We start from the raw sequence: 13,381 nt of genomic DNA on the forward strand, positions 1-13,381 counted from the left end.
AATAAATCTCTCTCTCTCCAAACACATATATAAATATTCATATTATTACGATAAAAGTCATTTTATACATTGCTATCCATTGTGATCAAACACCCTATTAACAACCATATCCTGCCTTTTGTAATGACCGGGGAACCATCATAAATCATGGGAACATCAGTGTAATTATGTCTTTGATTAAAAGTGTTATTTCTGTTCATGTCATTGCATATTTCTTTCTGACACCTTCCATATTATACTGTAGCTGTTTTTTCTATGTGCGGTCCTAGTTTTATCGAGTTATATCACTTTGCAGTGATAGATCCTGCTAAAGTTACTTTTGTCCTTAAGTTTTGCACACCAGTGTATATTATTTCAAATCAATACTAGAAATACGAATAAACTTCATAGTTGCCAGAATGAGGTTTTCACTCTGCAGCAGAGTGTGCACTGATATGAAACTTCCTGGCAGATTAAAACTGTGTACCAGACCGAGACTCGAACTCGGGACCTTTGCCTTTCTTGGGCCTTTGCCTTTTTGAGCTATCCAAGCATGACTCACGCCCTGTCCTGACAGCTTCACTTCTACCAGTATCTTGTCTCCTTCCTACCAAACTTCACAGAAGATCTCGTGCAAACCTTGCAGAACTAGCACTCCCGGAAGAAAGGATATTGCGGAGACATGGTGTAGACACAGCCGCTGCAGAGTGAAAATCTCACACTGGAAACATCCCCCAGGCTATAGCTAAGCCATGTCTCCACAATATCCTTTCTTCCAGGAGTGTTAGTTCTGCAAGGTTTGCAGGGGAGCTTCTGTGAAGTTTGGAAGGTAGGAGATGAGATACTGACAGAAGTGAAGCTGTGAGGATGGGGCGTGAGTGGTAGGTCAGATGGTAGAGCACTTGACCACGAAAGGCAAAGGTCCCGAGTTTGAGTCTTGGTCCGGCACACAGTTTTAATCTGCCAGGAAGTTTCAAACTTCATAGTTATTTGAAGTCTATTTATTTGCTCCAGAAAGATGTCCCTTATACAGAATTACATATTTTCAGTAACTTGCCAGCAGCCATAACAAGTTTAATTCCTGATAAAGTTGAGTTTAAGAGAAACTTAAGTGATTTATTGGTGGCTAAGTCATACACTATTGCCAAATTTATTATTGGAACCAATTAATATGTATATATTATTGATAGGAACAAATAACGTGAGTTTTATATACAATTTGACTTCTGTGAACCTACAGCAGAGTAATGTGATCAGTCTAACTGAGTCTTGTCAATGGATTATCTATGGGATGATATGAGGCTACAGTAGCCTAAGAACCATAATGTGCACCTCAGTTTATTGTACATTTACATGTTGTGTGATACATTCATTATTGCTTTTTAAATGAAAATAAGTTTTAAGATTTTTTTCCCCGTCCATGGGGCCAATTCTCTCTCTCTCTCTCTCTCTCTCTCTCTCTCTCTCTCTCTCTCTCTCTCTCTCTCTGCCTTTCTCTTCTACCTTTTATTTTTAAATGTGTGTTATGTATTCTTGTTTTTTGGCATGTTCTACATCCTCTCCTCACCATAGATGTATGGAATAGAAATTTAAATCTAACTTCCTTTATAGCATGTCTCGGATAACTATAATTTTAATACTCTTATTGATTTTGCAAATGATAACTATATTATTGTTGTTGTTGCTACTCTATCCTGTGCAAGCTTCTTCATGTCCCAGTACTTACTGCAACCTACATCCTTCTGAATCTGCTTAGTGTATTCATGTCTTGGTCTCCCTCAACGATTTTTACCCTTCACGCTGCCCTCCAATGCTAAATTTGTGATCCCTTGATGCCTCAGAACATGTCCTACCAACCGGTCCCTTCTTCTTGTCAAGTTGTGCCACAAACTCCTCTTCTCCCCAATTCTATTCAATACCTCCTCATTAGTTATGTGATCTATGCATTTCTACATCTAAATCTACATCTACATTTATACTCCGCAAGCCACCCAATGGTGTGTGGCGGAGGGCACTTTACGTGCCACTGTCATTACCTCTCTTTCCTGTTCCAGTCGCGTATGGTTCGCGGGAAGAACAACTGTCTGAAAGCCTCCGTGCGCGCTCTAATCTCTCTAATTTTACATTCGTGATCTCCTTGGGAGGTATAAGTAGGGGGAAGCAATATATTCGATACCTCATCCAGAAACGCACCCTCTCGAAACCTAGTGAGCAAGCTACACCGCGATGCAGAGTGCCTCTCTTGCAGAGTCTGCCACTTGAGTTTGTTAAACATCTCCGTAACGCTATCACGGTTACCAAATAACCCTGTGACGAAACGCGCCGCTCTTCTTTGGATCTTCTCTATCTCCTCCGTCAACCCGATCTGGTACGGATCCCACAATGATGAGCAATACTCAAGTATAGGTCGAACGAGTGTTTTGTAAGCCACCTCCTTTGTTGATGGACTACATTTTCTAAGGACTCTCCCAATGAATCTCAACCTGGTACCCGCCTTACCAACAATTAATTTTATATGATCATTCCACTTCAAATCGTTCCGCACGCATACTCCCAGATATTTTACAGAAGTAACTGCTACCAGTGTTTGTTTCGCTCTCATATAATCATACAATAAATGATCCTTCTTTCTATGTATTCGCAATACATTACATTTGTCTATGTTAAGGGTCAGTTGCCACTCCCTGCACCAAGTGCCTATCCGCTGCAGATCTTCCTGCATTTCGCTACAATTTTCTAATGCTGCAACTTCTCTGTATACTACAGCATCATCCACGAAAAGCCGCATGGAACTTCCGACACTATCTACTAGGTCATTTATATATATTGTGAAAAGCAATGGTCCCATAACACTCCCCTGTGGCACGCCAGAGGTTACTTTAATGTCTGTAGACATCTCTCCATTGATAACAACATGCTGTGTTCTGTTTGCTAAAAACTCTTCAATCCAGCCACACAGCTGGTCTGATATTCCGTAGGCTCTTACTTTGTTTATCAGGCGACAGTGCGGAACTGTATCGAACACCTTCCGGAAGTCAAGAAAAATATCATCTACCTGGGAGCCTGTATCTAATATTTTCTGGGTCTCATGAACAAATAAAGCGAGTTGGGTCTCACATGATCGCTGTTTCCAGAATCCATGTTGATTCCTACATAGTAGATTCTGGGTTTCCAAAAACAACATGATACTCGAGCAAAAAACATGTTCTAAAATTCTACAACAGATCGACGTCAGAGATATAGGTCTATAGTTTTGCGCATCTCCTCGACGACCCTTCTTGAAGACTGGGACTACCTGTGCTCTTTTCCAATCATTTGGAACCTTCTGTTCCTCTAGAGACTTGCGGTACACAGCTGTTAGAAGGGGGGCAAGTTCTTTCGCATACTCTGTGTAGAATCGAATTGGTATCCCGTCAGGTCCAGTGGACTTTCCTGTGTTGAGTGATTCCAGTTGCTTTTCTATTCCTTGGACACTTATTTCGATGTCAGCCATTTTTTCGTTTGTGCGAGGATTTAGAGAAGGAACTGCAGTGTGGTCTTCCTCTGTGAAACAGCTTTGGGAAAAGGTGTTTAGTATTTCAGCTTTATGTGTGTCATCCTCTGTTTCAATGCCATCATCATCCCGGAGTGTCTGGATATGCTGTTTCGAGCCACTTACTGATTTAACGTAAGACCAGAACTTCCTAGGATTTTCTGTCAAGTCGGTACATAGAATTTTTCTTTCGAATTCACTGAACGCTTCATGCATAGCCCTCCTTACGCTAACTTTGACATCGTTTAGCTTCTGTTTGTCTGAGAGGTTTTGGCTGCGTTTAAACTTGGAGTGAAGCTCTCTTTGCTTTCGCAGTAGTTTCCTAACTTTGTTGTTGTACCACGGTGGGTTTTTCCCGTCCCTCACAGTTTTACTCGGCATGTACCTGTCTAAAATACATTTTACGATTGCCTTGAACTTTTTCCATAAACACTCAACATTGTCAGTGTCGGAACAGAAATTTTCGTTTTGATCTGTTAGGTAGTCTGAAATCTGCCTTCTATTACTCTTGCTAAACCGATAAACCTTCCTCCCTTTTTTTATATTCCTATTAACTTCCATATTCAGGGATGCTGCAATGGCCTTATGATCACTGATTCCCTGTTCTGCACTTATAGAGTCGAAAAGTTCAGGTCTGTTTGTTATCAGTAGGTCCAAATTGTTATCTCCATGAGTCGGTTCTCTTAATCTTCAGCATTCTTCTGTAGCACCACATTTCGAAAGCTTCTATACTCTTCTTGTCCAAACTATTTATCGTCCATGTTTCACTTCCATACATGGCTACACTCCATACAAATACTTTCAGAAACGACTTCCTCACACTTAAATCTATACTCGATGTTAACAAATTTCTCTTCTTCAGAAATGCTTTCCTTTCCATTGCCAGTCTACATTTTATATCCTCTCTACTTCAACCATCATCAGTTATTTTGCTCTCCAAATAACAAAACTCCTTTACTACTTTAAGTGTCTCATTTCCTAATCTAATTCCCTGAGCATCACCCGAATTAATTCAACTACATTCCATTATCCTCTATTTGCTTTTGTTGATGTTCATCTTATATCCTCCTTTCAAGACACCGTCCATTCCACTCAACTGCTCTTCCAAGTCCTTTGCTGTCTCTGACAGAATTACAATATCATCGGCGAACCTCAAAGTTTTTATTTCTTCTCCATGGACTTTAATACCTACTCCGAATTTTTCTTTTGTTTCCTTTACTGCTTGCTCAATATACAGATTGAATAACATCGGGGAGAGGCTACAACCCTGTCTCACTCCCATCCCAGTCACTGCTTCCCTTTCATGACCCTCGACTCTTATAACTGCCATTTGGTATCTGTACAAATTGTAAATAGCTTTTCGCTCCCTGTATTTTACTCCTGCCACCTTTAGAATTTGAAAGAGAGTATTCCAGTCAACACTGTCAAAAGCTTTCTCTAAGTCTACAAATGCTAGAAATGTAGGTTTGCCTTTCCTTAATCTATTTTCTAAGATAAGTCGTAGGGTCAGTATTGCCTCACGTGTTCCAACATTTCTGCGGAATCCAAACTGATCTTTGCCGAGGTCGGCTTCTACCAGTTTTTCCATTCATCTGTAAATAATTCATGTTAGTATTTTGCAGCTGTGACTTATTAAACTGATAGTTCGGTAATTTTCACATCTGTCAACACCTGCTTTCTTTGGGATTGGAATTATTATATTCTTCTTGAAGTCTGAGGGTATTTCGCCTGTCTCGTACATCTTGCTCACCAGATGGTAGAGTTTTGTCAGGACTGGCTCTCCCAAGGCCATCAGTAGTTCCAATGGAATGTTGTCTACTCCCGGGGCCTTGTTTCGACTCAGGTCTTTCAGCGCTCTGTCAAACTCTTCACGCAGTATTATATCTCCCATTTCATATACATCCTCTTCCATTTCCATAATATTGTCCTCAAGTACATCGCCCTTGTATAGACCCTCTATATACTCCTTTCACCTTTCTGCTTTCCCTTCTTTGCTTAGAACTGGGTTTGCATCTGAGCTCTTGATATTCATACAAGTGGTTCTCTTCTCTCCAAAGGTCTCTTTAATTTTCCTGTAGGCAGTATCTATCTTACCCCTAGTGAGATAAACCTCTATATCCTTACATTTGTCCTCTAGCCATGAACCATGAACCATGGACCTTGCTGTTGGTGGGGAGGCTTGCGTGCCTCAGCGATACAGATGGCCGTACCGTAGGTGCAACCACAACGGAGGGGTATCTGTTGAGAGGTCAGACAAGCATGTGGTTCCTGAAGAGGGGCAGCAGCCTTTTCAGTAGTTGCAGGGGCAACAGTCTGGATGATTGACTGATCTGGCCTTGTAACACTAACCAAAAAGGCCTTGCTGTGCTGGTACTGCGAACGGCTGAAAGCAAGGGGAAACTACAGCCGTAATTTTTCCCGAGGGCATGCAGCTTTACTGTATGTTTAAATGATGATGGCGTCCTCTTGGGTAAAATATTCCGGAGGTACAATAGTCCCCCATTCGGATCTCTGGGTGGGGACTACTCAGGAGGACGTCATTATCAGGAGAAAGATAACTGGTGTTCTACAGATCGGAGCGTGGAATGTCAGATCCCATAATTGGGCAGGTAGGTTAGAAAATTTAAAAAGGGAAATGGATAGGTTAAAGTTAGATGCAGTGGGAATTAGTGAAGTTCTGTGGCAGGAGGAACAAGACTTTTGGTCAGGTGAATACAGAGTTATAAATACAAAATCAAATAGGGGTAATCCAGGTGTAGGTTTAATAATGAATAAAAAACTAGGGGTGCGGGTAAGCTACTACAAACAGTATAGTGAACGCATTATTGTGGCCAAGATAGACACGAAGCCCATGCCTACTACAGTAGTACAATTTTATATGCCAACTAACTCTGCAGATGATGAAGAAATTGATGAAATGTATGATGAGATAAAAGAAATTATTCAGGTAGTGAAGGGAGACGAAAATTTAATAGTCAAGGGTGACTGGAATTCGAGAGTAGGAAAAGGGAGAGAAGGAAACATAGTGGGTGCTAATGGATTGGGGGAGATAAATGAAAGAGGAAGCCGCCTGGTAGAATTTTGCACAGAGCATAACTTAATCATAGCTAACACTTGGTTCAAGAATCATAATAGAAGGTTGTATACATGGAAGAATCCAGGAGATACTAGAAGGTATCAGATAGATTATATAATGGTAATACAGAGATTTAGGAACCAGGTTTTAAATTGTAAGACATTTCCAGGGGCAGATGTGGACTCTGACCACAATCTATTGGTTATGAACTGTAGATTAAAACTGAAGAAACTGCAAAATGGTGGGAATTTAAGAAGATGGGACCTGGATAAACTGACTAAATCAGAGGTTGTACAGAGTTTCAGGAAGAGCATAAGGGAACAATTGACAGGAATGGGGGAAAGAAATACAGTAGAAGAAGAATGGGTAGCTGTGAGAGATGAAGTAGTGAAGGCAGCAGAGGATCAAGTAGGTAAAAAGACGAAGGCTAGTAGAAATCCTTGGGTAACAGAAGAAATATTGAATTTAATTGATGAAAGGAGAAAATATAAAAATGCAGTAAATGAAGCAGGCAAAAAGGAATACAAACAATATTATTAGTATTAGCAATACTTCTTATTTCATTTTATGTAGTTATTTCACAAGTTGAAATTTTTATTTGGGTCATTGGAATATAATGACTGTGAGGTAACAAAAAAATTTTAGTGATTAACTCTGCTTCACAAGTTGCTTTCTGTAAAATCAGTGAACAGGATTTAAAAGAAATAAAGTGTTAATTAGTTTCCTATAAAATATTGTGAATTTTTTGTTGTTAATTATGAATTAGATTCTCATAATCATTGAAAGTAGTTTCTATTTACATATCTGAATTCAGTTGCTTGAAATAGACAGTGATGAGTACTATCTTCCTCATTTGCTGTCACTGATGTTGCAGAGAAGACAATTTCTGCTGCGCCTTTCTCATCTTCTCCCTCCTGAAAGCGAATCTCCTACCTACCGAGACTGGCCTCCCTGCCCACGCCGCCTTGCCGACACGTCTCTGTTACTCCGAAGGTTGCACCACAAGTGGAGGGTAAGACTAATATCTAACATTTATAAATAATTGCTCAATTTTTAAAGTTATTTATCAGTTTCCAAAATTGGACGATGTGGAGAAAGGATGATACAAACATTTAGAACAACAAGGAGCTATAAATTTCATTTTCTGTAATTACAGTTCCCTTCATAAGAAGCCAAGCAAAGACTGGAAGAAGATAGAAAATTAAAACTATTAAAACAAGGGCGAGATGAAATGCCGATTGCAACACAAAGCTAAGCAAATTTCCTTGATGCTGGCTTCTCTGTAAAACTCATTTCCCATTATTAGTTGAACTACATATGAAATTCCTTTTTTTTCATCTATTCACGTGCTCCTAAATGTGGGAAGGATTATCACATTCTTTAATTTGTGTTCATATTGGCTTGCTGCAGTTTGCTTACTGATAAGTGGTAAGCAAATTTTAAACCATAACTCAGGAATACTTTAGAGGAAAGCTAAATATGCACAATACATGATTTTAAAATAAAGATTGTAGTGTGATTACTGTTAGTGTAACCACTGAAAATGTTAAATTAAATTAATAGCTTGTAGACTTGCTGTTTAGCAGATTTTTGAAATTTGTATTGTTCCTTAGGCAATGTCTGCGGTGACTAGCAGGATATGTACATGTTTCCATTTCTTTTATGTGTTACATATCTGTCCTTCTTTAACCACATAAAAATTTTATTTAAAACATTGTTAAGAAGGCATTTTCTGCTGTTCTATCTAGTATCTCTCATTACTTTCTACTTTAGTATTTATTTTATTCTTCTTTAATATGATTTTCCTTTTCAGTGTCACAAATATCGCCTTAAATTCGATCAGACAGCTCGGAATCGTATGAGGGAAAAAGTAACGGCCAGCATCATCTTCAAAGAACGGAAAGCATCGTATCCCCGCAGGTAAGCATTGAACGAAACTTGCTTGAGTGTTATGTAGTCCTTAAAAATTTAATGGTACCTACTTGATAAATGTGTATCTTTAAGGAGAAAAAAATGGCCAAATGCAAGTAAGATTTATGCTCTGATGGTTCTGTACAAACTTAATTATGTACGTAGTTAGTAATCCTTATCGGGAAATGAGGGAAACGAGAATCTCTACGATTTTTGCCTGTTATCAACATTGATACTGGCCAGATATCGGTCCCAGGAATTTGTAGGCTTTCAAAATCTCTACAGCAATTCCTGAGACTAGCCAGGACACAGAAAAAGATGCGAGCGTGGGACATTGGCCTATGTATGTAGAAAAAGAAGATTTAATAAAATATTTTTTATTTACTGCTGAACTTGACTGTAATTTATGTTTTCTTTTTGCATGCAGTAATGTTTTCTGTTATGCTTTTGACAGATGGTCAATGGCAGAAAGATACTTTTACATGATATAATAACAATTTTCAGATTGTTTTGTCTTTGCTTGTACTACGAAACCTTGCTTCTTGCCATATTTCATGATTCTAGGTCAGCGGCAAGTACCCTATAGGTTTTGATGAGTGAGTTTGTGAGTAGAAAAATATGTGACATAAAATGACAGTATGTTTCAATTTGATTGACTTACAAGCTTACATGTTTAACTTTGTGAAGGGTCTGTAGGGTTTGGTATGTGATATAAATTTGAACTTGACACGCCTACCCGTTCCTTAGAAAAAGGGGTATTAACACATGGACAGACAGGTGGATAAAAAAAAATGACAAAAAATATTTTTTGTGTTTGATATAATTACAAATTAACAGTTGTTTTGATTTTTCCTTTGGTTGTACAGTGAAATCTTCCTTCTTGCTAAATTTCATGATTCTGGGAAGTATCCTATGGGTTTTGATGAATGACTTTGCTAATATCAAAATATGTGACATAAATGGTTGTATCTTTTGATTGCATTGACTTAGAACCTTAAATTTTGTACACGATTAAGGGCTCATGTACCATAGAATGCAACATAAATTTTAACTTGATAAATGTACCATTTCCTGAGAAAAATGGTTCTTAACAGTCAGACAGAAGATGGACAGAAAAGCGATACTGTAAGGATTCCATTTTTACCAACTGAGGCCTGCAACCCTAAACAGAAACAAACACTTGATTCATGTTTGCATCAAAATTATTGTCAAAACATTTACTAAGATTTATTATACATACACAATGATCTGTGATCTGTGTGATTTATTAGAAAACTGCTTTATTGTCAGTGTCATAACTCTTAACACTGTATGTACACTTCAGACTAAGTACGAACTTAACCATTCATACAACTAAGTACAAACTTAACCATTCATACACAGTGTTATTCAGTTAAAGACACAACATTTTCCTTCAGCAAATGATGTTAAGGATTTTTAGTTGCATTAACATTCCTTTATTTACTCTTCCATTATCTGTTGGCATATTTTCAGATAGGATATGCTTGAATTTCCTTTGCACTCCTACTTGCACCACTAATGAAATACATTTGCCTATAGTTCATGCTACACTAGGACTGACAGCCCCAACTTTTTCATGAAATAGCCAGCAGTCTCATTGTGTAGAGTCAGTCAGTCATTTCACTTTTCTGTATCTACATTTACACTGTGTGATCAAAAGTATCTGGACAGCCCTGTGCAATGTGGAATTGACCACTAGATGTTATGAGAGGTGGACACACTGAAGATCTGCTGAAATTTTTGAGTTCAGCTGCTTATGCTGTTAGGGTCATTGCAAATTTTGGCGATATACATCTCAGTAAATTAGCTTACCATGCCTATTTTCATTCTCTGCTTTTGTTGTTGTTGTTGTTGTGGTCTTCAGTCCTGAGACTGGTTTGATGCAGCTCTCCATGCTACTCTATCCTGTGCAGGCTTCTTCATCTCCCAGTACCTACTGCAGCCTACATCCTTCTGAATCTGCTTATGGCATCATATTCTTGGGTAACTCATCATTGAGTAAAAGAGCGTTCATTGCACAAAAGCGTGTAATCAGAATAATTTCTAGAGCTCATCCAAGATAATCCTGCAGACACTTATTTAAAGAGATAGAGATCTTCACTGTAGCCTCACAACATATATATTCACTTATGAAATTTGTCATTAACAATCTGAATGAATTCAAAAGTAATAGCAGTGTACATGGCTACAACACTAGGAGAAAGTATGATCTTCACTACTCAGGGTTAAATCTAACTGTGGCTCAGAAGGGGGTAAATTGTGATGCCAAAAAAGTCTTCGGTCACTTAACCTAATAGCATCAAAAGTCTGACAGATAGCCATGTAACATTTAAAAGGAAATTAAAAGAATTTCTTAATGGCAACTCCTTCACTTATTAGATGAATTTTTGGATATAGTAAGTGGGTAATTTCCCAACCCCACAAAAAAAAGTGTCATGTAATACACTACTGGCCATTAAAATTGCTACACCACAAAGATGATGTGCTACAGTTGCAAAATTTAACCAACAGGAAGAAGATGGTGTGATATGCAAATGATTAGCTTTTCAGAGCATTGACACAAGTTTGTCGCCGGTGGCGACACCTACAACGGGCTCACATGAGGAAAGTTTCCAACTGTTTTCTCATACACAAACAGTAGTTGACCGGCGTTGCCTGGTGAAATGTTGTGATGCCTTGTGTAAGGAGGAGAAATACGTACCATCACATTTCTGACTTTGATAAAGGTCAGATTGTAGCCTATCGCAATTGCGGTTTATTGTATTGTGACACTGCTGCTCGCGTTGGCCGAGATCCAAAGACTTTTAGCAGAATATGGAATCGGTGGGTTCAGAAGAGTAATACAAACACCATGCTGGATCCCAACAGCCTTGTATCACTAGCAGTCGAGATGACAGGAATCTTATTCGCATGGCAGTAACAGATCGTGCAGCCACGTCTCGACCCCTGAGTCAACAGATGGGGACGTTTGCAAGACAACAACCATCTGCACGAACAGTTCGATGACGTTTGCAGCAGCATGGACTATCAGCTCGTAAATCATGGCTGCGGTTACCCTTGACGCTGAATCACAGACAGGAGCACCTGCGATGGTGTACTCAATGACAAACCTGGGTGCACGAATGGCAAAACGTCATTTTTTCGGATGAGTCCAGGTTCTGTTTACAGTATCATGATGGTCTCATCCGAGTTTGGCGACATCGCGGTGAACGCACATTGGAAGCATGTCTTTGTCATTGCGATACTGGCGTATCATCTGGCGTGGTGGTATGGGGTGCCATTGGCTACACATCTTGGTCACCTCTTGTTCGCATTGACGGCACTTTGAACAGTGGACATTACATTTCAGATGTGTTATGACCCGTCCCTCTACCCTTCATTCGATCCCTGCAAAACCCTACATTTCAGCAGGATAATGCATGACTGCATGTTGCAGGTCCTGTATGGGCCTTTCTGGATACCGAAAATGTTCGACTGCTGCCCTGGCCAGCCCATTCTCCAGATATCTCACCAATTGAAAATGTGTGGTCAATGGTGGCCGAGCAACTGGCTCGTCACAGTATGCCAGTCACTACTCTCGATGAACCATGGTATCGTGTTGAAGCTGCATTGGCAGCTGTATCTGTACACACCATCCAAGCTCTGTTTGACTCAATGCCCAGGTGTATCAAGACCGTTATTACAGCCAGAGGTAGTTGTTCTTGGTACTGATTTCTCAGGATCTATGCACCGAAATTGCTTGAAAATTTAATCACATGTCAGTTCTAGTATAATATATTTGTCCAATGAATACCTGTTTATCATCTGCATTTCTTCTTGGTGAAGCAATTTTAATGGTCAGTAGTGTATCTTGTACAGACACCTTTTATTAATCTGACATGTCCCACATCATTACGAAGTGTCGTATTCATGATCTATGGAACGAGTACTAATCTAATCTAAACTAGAAGATGGTAGGGAGTATTGTGTTGTCAGTAACAGCAGAATGAGAGATGAGTGATTTCGAGTATGGATTAGTATTATATGTAATCTGTGTAACAAATCAATCAGGGGCACCTTCTGCAGCTGCCCAAGGTGACTGTTGGTGATGTGATTGTGAAATGGAAACACAAAAGAACAACCACACCTAAACTAAGACTTGGCAGACCTCATGTACGGACGAACAGGGACTGCTGAGCATGTTGGAATGTTTTGAAAAAAATCACATGAAACTGGCAGAAGGAATCACTCATATAAACAGGGCGTATATGACCTGGGACAAGTTAAATTTTTGTAATTTTGACTGGTAAGAATTGATTCTCTAGCAAAGAATGTTACTCTATCCTGCTACTAGAGAATGATACTGCAGCAATAAAATATAAACGAGAGGAAAAAAAAATGAAACTTCAGTGGCAAAGGAAATGCGCCATTTACAACAACAAACCACTGTGCACGCACAAGCGTCTGCAAACAGCAAAATTATATCAAAGGCCGTAGGGCGAAGACTATGTAATACTTCATAACAATGGAAATGAGCGTTTTACTTTCAAGAATTTCGAGCACAGAACACCAGACATTTATGTCATAATTTTAAATTTACTGGCACATTTGTGTGATGTATCTTAAAGTATAACACATGCAAAAAAAGACCAATATTGTATGTGAAAGCTTAGCTTTTCTTGTAGTATACTATGTATATTAATGTAATCCGTTAACGTTTCCTCTTTGTGTGTTCACGCTACATTACATTGATCTTGCTATTGGCTGACTGTGACATGTGTTCTATGCTCTGAATATCTGCTGTCTTCGGCTGGCGATATCATGTGGCATTAGATATGACTGACTTACAAAAGGACATCGCGATCTTGATTTCAACGCTAGGG

The 13,381-nt window shown here is 39.2% G+C and overlaps 1 protein-coding gene across 1 annotated transcript in view; it reads left to right on the forward strand.

The window, feature by feature from the left end:
• The window catches only part of LOC126215193 (unconventional myosin-Ib), an 890,664-nt gene that overhangs the window by 794,566 nt on the left and 82,717 nt on the right, over window positions 1-13,381 (forward strand). The window contains exons 21-22 of the mRNA XM_049941860.1: window positions 7,462-7,599; window positions 8,401-8,507. Of these exons, the coding sequence (XP_049797817.1) occupies window positions 7,462-7,599; window positions 8,401-8,507 (245 nt within the window). The remainder of the gene's footprint in view (window positions 1-7,461; window positions 7,600-8,400; window positions 8,508-13,381) is intronic.

Source organism: Schistocerca nitens, chromosome 12 (genome assembly GCF_023898315.1).
Source record: "Schistocerca nitens isolate TAMUIC-IGC-003100 chromosome 12, iqSchNite1.1, whole genome shotgun sequence".
NCBI lineage: Eukaryota > Metazoa > Arthropoda > Insecta > Orthoptera > Acrididae > Schistocerca > Schistocerca nitens.